At 44.4% G+C, this 8,820-nt stretch overlaps 1 protein-coding gene across 1 annotated transcript; it reads right to left on the bottom strand.

Moving 5' to 3' along the window:
* Positions 1-215: 215 nt before the first annotated feature.
* Positions 216-8,526, bottom strand: RPL5 (ribosomal protein L5). Its single transcript, XM_072126630.1, has 8 exons — positions 8,374-8,526; positions 6,618-6,687; positions 6,425-6,540; positions 4,726-4,860; positions 3,817-4,019; positions 2,308-2,485; positions 713-801; positions 216-373 (listed from the first exon to the last, which is right to left on the bottom strand). The coding sequence occupies exons 1-8, from the start codon at positions 8,374-8,376 to the stop codon at positions 274-276; spliced, it is 894 nt and encodes a 297-aa protein (XP_071982731.1). The 5' UTR covers positions 8,377-8,526; the 3' UTR covers positions 216-273.
* Between the last annotated feature and the right edge of the window lie 294 nt (positions 8,527-8,820).

Genomic DNA, 8,820 nt, shown 5'->3' with positions numbered 1-8,820 from the left:
TTTCACAATCAGCGTGGTAAATATGCCTATCTATTGAACGGCGCATTATGACAAATGATTAACCTGCAACTCCAATAAATTATGGAGAGTCCCTGCAGTTGACACCCCACTACACAGATTGTCATCTCATCCTGTGGATAAGAGATCATTTGAAAACTTAAAACCTTAATTTGCCACATCATTCCAAAAACTCCCAGGTAATAAAACAGACCAATTTTTTGTGAATAGATTTATTTTCAAGAGACTCATGTAGAAAACTGCAAGAGGCCCAGTTTAGCTGTCGGCAATCTTCTCCTGAGCTCTGAGGAAGCTTGCTTTTTTCTGAGCAATGCGGTCTCTCTTTTGTGCCAGGGACATTTTGGCACGATTCCACCTGAAATTTAAAGGAAGAGATCAATACACTGCAATTACTCACATCAAAGCAGAAACAGACTTGATGATATAAAGTCATTACCACCTCTAATTTAAGGTATATAGTAGAGACAGGTGGCTTTTCCATGACACCCACTGTAATCCTCTGGTTCAATCATGTATGGGGAAGCTAAAACAAGACTGCTAAACATGTGCCCCTGCCATTATAGTCTAAGGCGAGTCAAAAAACCCAGCTGCACAATAAGGAACCCCAAACATGCAGAGGCCATTAAGCAGTCAAGGGTAAAGCATTGTATATGGCCAAGACTGATGGGGTTACCCCTTATAATCAGCCTCTTACCTCTTCTTTTTGACTTCTCTCACTGGTTTCTTTTCGTGGACTGGGTTCTCCCTGATAGCAGCGTGAGCCTTTTTGTAGATCTCTTCAATCTGCCCGGACAAGGAAGTTTTAGAGAATGCGAAGGCAAGGTTTTATGTATTTATGAGAACAAAAATTTAAAAGGTACTTAATGTGATCCATTCTATGTAGTGGCAGAAGCAAGTTACTACAGCATATACCAAGCTGACCTGCATTAACCTTGTCCGACCACTTCACAGAATGAAACCATCAGATCATGGGCTGCACAGAACTGTAGATCTGTAGGGGAGCCCAGTTCTGTATGCCAAAATTCTAAAATTTGTGGCCTCTGAAGTCTACATCTTCCACAATTTTAGCCATAAAACACCCAAAACAGATCAATGTATAGTCATAAAACCCAATTTAAGATTTTAATTTAAGCAATATACAGAAACCAACTACCTTTAAACTTCATAATTCTGTGAACTTTAAGTAGTTTTCTTATAACCCATTTTATTAATTAAAAAAACACTGACCAAACCTTCCCTTTAACCTACATCACTGGTGTAACAGGCTTTAACAACCAGCATTAAACCCTTACAGCGCCAGCATGGAGAGCAGTCTGCTAAAAGTTGACAAATGCAGCAACAAAGACAATGCATGAAATTATGCCAAAACCACAATAGTACCAGTGACAATATTACCACTGTCTTGTGCACAATATTCAGGCGATTAAAGTTTTTGGTGGTGGAATTTTATAGAACATGGCTACCCTTCCGCTTTATCTGAACTGTCAGATTAAGGCAACATGCACACTGCCGTGTGCCCACCGCACCGTAGCACGGCGGGCACATGGCAGCGCGGGGAGAGGTGGAGGTGGTGAGCGCCCCCGCCCCTCTCTATAGGAAGTTATGGTGCACGGTGCCGTAATAAGGGAAAAGATAGGACATATCCTATCTTTTCCCAGGCTACGGAGCTGTACCACACGTGTGCTACACCGTACCGATCCCGTACAGGGCCGTGAGCCCATAGAAGTGTATGGGGGACTTATATCGGCCGTATATACGTCCCCCATACATGTGTGTGAATGCAGCCTAAGCTTCACTGCTAGCAGGGCCTATAACCAAAGTTAATTTTAAGTACCCTCTGGCTTAAGGATTTAAGTTTCATGAACTGTCTGCTCAAGTAGTATTGAATACCAAGGAATAACTAGATAGCCCCCTTCAACATTAATAAACAGCAATACAACAAATGTAGCGTTAAACTTTCCCTCAAGAAGGCTTTGTTAAACAATTTCCCACTCTGCTTAAGCCAAGCAGAGATGCCAGTGGGAGGTGCAAAGTAATAGAGACTACCTCCTGGCTATAATAGTCACAGCCTGGTACAAAGGCATCTACACAGAACCAGCGAGTATCCGCAAGAACATATACATGTTCTCCATTTTATAAAAATGATATAAATACTCAAATATTCTATGTTAAGGGTTCCAAAATAAGCTGCAACAGTATCAGCACCAGTGATGCAACGAAAGAAGGGGCTGTCTACGCTTACACCCAGCAATTTGTAGATTATGGTCAGCCAACAAGCAGCATACATACCTGGTCAGCTGTGATGCCGTTCTTTATGTACTGAGAGAACTGCTTCTTGAATGCATCTTCATCTTCCTCCATCAAGAGGCGCATGTAGTCCGCCACATTCTCACCCATTATGTGTTTGCGATGGACTTCAGCGTTAAACTCTTTGCTCTCGGAGTCGAAGCCAGGGAAACGTTTTGTGCTAAGGAGGAACAAAAAAAGGCGCACATTACCAAACAACTCACGACCAGAAGAAAATGTAGAGTTTAAATTTACCGCCAATTTAAAGTTTGCCACTTAGGGAACCAACATATAACATTTGGGTTCTATGTCAATGTTTTGCATTCTGGTAGGAGCACAAAGATCACAAAAGCAGACAGCTCACTTTTTTGCAGTTTGCCACAATTAAATGTGTGAATTTTTGGGCCACATGCTTGTAGAAACCACATATGTATAAGCCCATCGAAATACATGAGGACATGTTCCAAGTCCCCCCATGTGTGATTTGACTACACTGGGTCACAAAGCTCAGAGTAGGTCCTATTCATGCCCTTTTTTGCACTATTTTTGGCACAAAAGTGACCACACACGGTCCATATCTATAAACAGAGGACCAAGGGCAAAATATTTGTAACCTGCAATCAGTCCGTGTGCAGGTGGGTGAATCAAATCAGGGCAGGTATGAACCATTGAAATGCTACACAATCACCAAAAGATTCTCAAGAACTTAAAAGCAGAAGTATGAACTCAACACAATTGACCCGTCCATATCCATCATATGGCTGTTATGGCCACAAGCCACATTTGGAATCCTTCATAGAAACCAACATGTAACATTATGCATCTCCTACAATGCAAGAGGACAACCGCCATCTAAAATCAAGCAATTAAGGGGGGGGGGGGGGGGGGTGTCAGCCAAATATTTTCACTGCAATACAATTTTAATGTCTGTTCCAAAGAAACTTAACATACTGCATGGGGAAGAATATCCCCTCCCCAAAGGGAGTCATGCAGCCTGTCATGGTAAGGTGTGTGCTCACCATATCGTGCCGTACACTTGTGCACTTCTATTTCTAGCATATGGCCACTATATAGAGTCATGTGAAAGAAGCCTTCGGCTACCTGCAGCCAAGCACACATTCTGTGAAAAACTGATTTCAAAGTCTTCTCATAGTCCATGTGCATCACTGAATTTTTTTTATGGATCCTCAAACGTAAATAATTGACTAGGACACTACTTTGACAGATTGGTGGTAGTGTTATGGTGGCCATGGTGCGAGTATTACACTTGGCGCAATACAAATTGATGTCAAAGGATTTTGCTCTTGCTCAAACATCAATATAGTTAGATCTAGGTCAGAACCAAAATAGACTACGTTTCCATACAATATATACACACACACTACCCTAAAACATGCGATCATATTAAGCCAAAGTTGCCAAATGCCTGAAAGGTGACCACTGCAAAAATAGGTAATACAAAGCCTTTATATTCGACCACAATTCTACTCCAACACTAAGAGCAAACCTAACCTGTGGGGAATAGAGAGTCCTCCATCAACCGCTCCTTTCAGAGCACCAAAGACTCTGTTTCCAGTGGTGGTTCTGGTCAGACCCGCATCCAGGTAACAGGTGAAGGCACCAGGTTGTCCATCGATGCTTTCCACGTTGTATTCGTCACCAGTAACTTCCACTTGGCCTTCGTAGACTTTGTCAAGACCAAACTTGTTCAAAAGCTAAAATAAAGGCAGTGGTTATTACTACAGAACACGAGCATATTCTTAAATAAGGAGCAAACCCTCAGTCTGCATTCACACAATGCATATGAATTGAGTTTTGAAATTCAATTCAAACACCATGTGTTTTGGTGTTAATTCACTAGAAACATGTATGCAATTAGGACCAAGCACCTTGAAACTGCATATGAAAATACAATTCAAATCAATGTGCGAATGCAGCCTCAGCATTTTACTGACACAATGGAGGCAGGATTTACACAAATCCTACACATGTTCCTGAAAACCTGTAGTGCAAAACTACCACCACAATGTCTCCCTTGTCATTTTCAGCCAGTTTCTGGACAACTTCAATGGCTTCAACTACACTTTGTCCCTACTGTAACAGACATTTAACCACCCAAAATTATTGACAAAATCCACTGCAAACCCATTCCACATGAGAGGGAGTTTCTCAAGTTCTGCTGCACTACATTGTGGGACACTAGTTAGAGATGCAGGTTTTACCTGAGGCAAAGTCTATACAACACCATAACCAAATAAGTTTACAGCATGTGCGACATAATGAACTTTACCCAAGCCCAATCATTTGCTTAAATAATGTAATCAAGCATCTTCTACAGATCACACTACTGTAAGCAGGACTTGATGGCAGGAAGGGACATTGTCAGCTGTGCATTAATAGCAGTAACCACGCGTGACGTACCCTGCGTGCCATCAGCAGGCCGGTGCAGTAAGCTGCAGCGTAGTTTGTCAACCCAACCTTGACACCGTATTTGGGAAGCTCGTGGGAGTATGCTGCACAGACAATTGTGTCTCCCTCAATCCTGGCGTAAGCAATCTGCAAAGAAAGGAAATAAAGATTAAACAGGAACACTAATTATTACAGGAAAAAAAAAAAATGTGTGGCCAGTACTTGCATGCCACTGCCTTTTATACTGTGGCTTAGTTCTACATGTCGTGTACTACATATACATTACTGTGGTGCCAGTCTGAGGTCTTCAAAGTCACAGGCAGCTTTGTAGTGCCACCATGCACCTAGCTAAGACACCTAGATCATATGACCCATTAAGAGTATAGTAAAGTATAGTAAAGGGGGAGTTAGGGTAAAGAAGGAAAACTTGCTCATTACAGAATTCACGATTGACATGGTGGCTGGATGTCACAAGATAAGAGTGGACTGGGTACAGACTCCAAACATACTCTGATACAAGGCGTCCCTGTTTGATGCATCATCCTACCAATGAACTCCAGCCAATACATGGTCCAGGATTCATAGAGCACTTATCTATGCAAGTGAACCCTCTATGGTAGGCAAAGAGAAAATTGTCCATTCCTGCGCTTCCCTTATTGATGATACAGCGTCCAAGGTGGTCGCATATTTCTGCTCATTGACCTTGATCATACTTCATATGCTTATACTTTAAAACTGCATAAATCTGTTCCCAATGGCTGTTCCAGATGAGAGAGTCTTCAGCATCAATCTGACTTTACATTTCTAATTGTGACCTTTAATCAGGCAAACAAACAGATTTCTACAGGTCGACAAACAGACGTTCGCTGCTGCGCTTTATTTTCTGCCATGTTCCCCATCTGGCAGGATCAACTTTTCTTTAGGCGTCTTATGCCCTTGTTTTTTAGAATAAAAAGCGCTAAAATTTTGCAAATGAGTCCGAGGTGCTCCAGGTTCTATGAAAACCTATGGAGCCTCTAAGGCTCATTTGTATAATTTTAAAAACCAGGGAACAACAAGCTACAAGAAGAGCAGATCCTGCCAGAGTAAGTGTGTGTGGGGGGGGGGGGGGGGGCTGGGTTTGCAATACTTGATCTGGGTTGTAGGCATCATTTAATGCAGTGGTTCTCAAACTTTCTAATGCTGTGACCCCGCAATAAAGTTCCTCATGTTGGGGTGAGCCCAAATCATGCAACTCGCAGTAAAAACACAATAAAATTGCGGCTCCGATGGCTTTAGGCAACCCCTGGTTTTGGTAGTTCGACCCCCGCAGGGGTCCCGACCCACAGGTTGAGAACAACTGATTTAAAGGAAACCTACCACTTAGAATGGTCGGTGTAAGCAGTGCCGGTACTTTCGTTATTGTTATAAACCGCGGTATCGCGGTTTAAACACATTTTAAACTCTAGAGCAGAAGAGGCTTCAGCGCTGCGCGTCATCTGCTATGTAGGCGCGCACACGCAGCCCCGAAGCCTGTTCTGCTCTAGACTTTAAAATGTGTTAAAACCGCAATTTATAACACTAACGAAAGTAAGTACCGGCACCAGCTCACCCTGAGCTGGTGCTCGGTACTTACAGCTTACCCCTGTCATTCTAAATGATAGGTTTCCTTTAATGGAACCTGCCCAATAGGCATGAACTAAGCCTACGAGGCCAGCAGACTGCTCCATACCTGGCAGATGATGTCTCTGTTGGTGACGCGCACAATCATCCTGTACTTGGGTGTGTTGTACTTGTTCTTGTCCTGGACGACCAGTCTCTTACGGGCAAAGTAGTCAGTCTTGCCCTCTGTAATAAAAAATAAAAGTTACTCTGGTAATTCTTTATGAAAGGAAACCATCTGTAGCAATGAGTTCACCACTCACCTCTCCTTCTGCGGAATTTGACCTGGTAGCGCTTGAAGTAAGCCTTGTTCTTCACAACCTTCACGAACCCCTGAAAGTAAAGCAACAGACAAGTGACATACACAGTATATAGCAGTGATGGCAAACCTTTTAGAGACCGAGTGCCCAAACTACAACAAAGACCCGCTTATTTATCACAAAGTGCCAACACAGAAATGTAATTTGTGATTTATACTCCCTTCTCTGTCACAGTTTTCATTGATACCAGCACCCTGAGGACACCAATAAAGCAGAAATTAGTCCCAGGTACAGCTGTCACTTTAATATAGCTCTGTGCACAGCAAGTCCTGGGCTGTCTTGGACTGCAGGAAGGCATCTGGAGTCATCTCTGGTGATGGCCTGAGTGCCCACAGAAAGGGCTCTGAGTGCCACCTCCGGCACCAGTGCCATTGGTTAGCCATCACTGGTATATAGGATCTTGGGTGACACTGAAGTGATGACATGACTAGTGATTTCAGTGAATGAGGTCATCAGCGCTTGACCACCAGGGCTGCAGGCAGGAGGAGGAGGGGGGGGGGAATCAGTCCTCTCCTTACATGCGTATCTGCCCAAGGTTTCAGTGAGGTTTAGCTTATACACCAGACAGCGAGATCAACAGCACAGACTACCAGGACACACCAAGCTGTACATCTGACAGCTCCAAAGTTTGCAGAACCCTCAAAGTTTTTGAGCCCTGGTCCTGGATGTCAGATAATCTTATCTGTCATAGCAGTGGGCCACATGCCAAACTCGTGCATTCACCGGGCACTGGGCCAGATGTGTATTGCATAGGGGGCTCTACACCATATACAATATTGTACTGCAGCACATGGGGCTTTACCTTTCTGCATAGTAGCCAAGGGCTAACAAGTCACATCAGCATAAACATCCAACCCCATGTGAACAGACCAAGACTTCAATGAAGACACTGGACATGGAAGGCAATAAGCAAACATTACATCAAATCTTCTTCACTACAGGACAAGACATCAGACGCCATGACAGTCTCCATATTGGTCAATCAGCTCAGCAAAATCCATCTCCAGGGATAGATCAGGAAGGATAACACCCCTGTGTGAATACAGCCCAAGACTGACAGGTCACCCCTAATACCCCGACACTTCCTGTTCAATCTCCAGATTTGTGTGGTCCCCAAACATCCAGGAGCCCCTTACACCACTAGTGATCCAGCCCTGAAGGGGAATCTGCAGGTTGAGGCCTGGGATAGCAGTGCCTGCATGTGTTGTAGCCTTCACACGTCATGTGACATCTCAGACAAACTACAGCATGGACAGCCGTAAAGTGAGGACCCCCTCCCTATATATCAGACACACGGGGTATAATGCAAAGACACTGCCACAGGAAATAATTCTGCTGATAACATACATAAAACTGGGTGCAATCACTACACAATGACCACCTACTAGCGTTACCGGACAAGTACCGCACGTCAGATCACCACATAAACCGCATATGATAGGACATAATTCACATGGTTAGAGGTGGGCAGTCACAGAGGACACATGACAGCAGTGCCGGGACAGCAGCAGCAGGGAGCCGGGCAGCCGGCAGGCCGACTCTGCAGCAGCCATTAGGCCACGCTGGAAGCGGATCAGACCCGAACACAATCTAACTCCATCCGCGTGTAAATCTCCGGCCGTGCGCCTCCTATCCTCCGCGCCTGCAGCAGGGGACACTCACACACCGGCGGCCGGTGATATGGGCCCGGGGTACTGACCATTTCGCCGGATTTTGTCCCGTCAAGGCTAGGACCGGAGAGTCACAGCGCTGGTTAGGGCGCTGGAGAACTGGGAAAAGGCCGGATGTAGTGCGCATGCTCAGTAAGTAGTCTGCCGCGCAGGCCGATTGGCACCTTTCCTGAGGCAAGAAGGTACGCCACGTCTAGTGAGGAGTGCGCGGGAGCGGTCGTGCTGCCACCCCATGGACAGAGCGAGAATTGTGCATTGAATGTTTCTGATTTTACCGTACACCTCTGTACTTCAAAATAGTGATAAGAAGTCCGGCTCTTCTTAATGAGCTGGCTCATTAGGCTCCGCTCACTAAGACGAGCTCCTGAACGTCTCCTTATTAACCCCTTAACGACAAAGCCCTTTTTCTTTTTTGTGTTTTCATTTTTTACTCCTCACATTCAAAAAAACCATGCATTTTCTATTTTTATGTAAGG

The sequence above is a fragment of the Engystomops pustulosus genome, chromosome 10 (assembly GCF_040894005.1).
Source record: "Engystomops pustulosus chromosome 10, aEngPut4.maternal, whole genome shotgun sequence".
NCBI lineage: Eukaryota > Metazoa > Chordata > Amphibia > Anura > Leptodactylidae > Engystomops > Engystomops pustulosus.
This window is presented reverse-complemented; position numbering and strand designations above follow the sequence as displayed.

Bases quoted from the DNA above. Each gene is read 5' to 3' on its own strand.
- RPL5 (XM_072126630.1), bottom strand. The intron at 6,541-6,617 runs GTGAGTGGTGAA...TTTTTATTACAG, and splicing joins CAAATTCCGCAGAAGGAGAG to AGGGCAAGACTGACTACTTT. The intron at 4,861-6,424 runs GTATGGAGCAGT...CTTTCTTTGCAG, and splicing joins ACAGAGACATCATCTGCCAG to ATTGCTTACGCCAGGATTGA.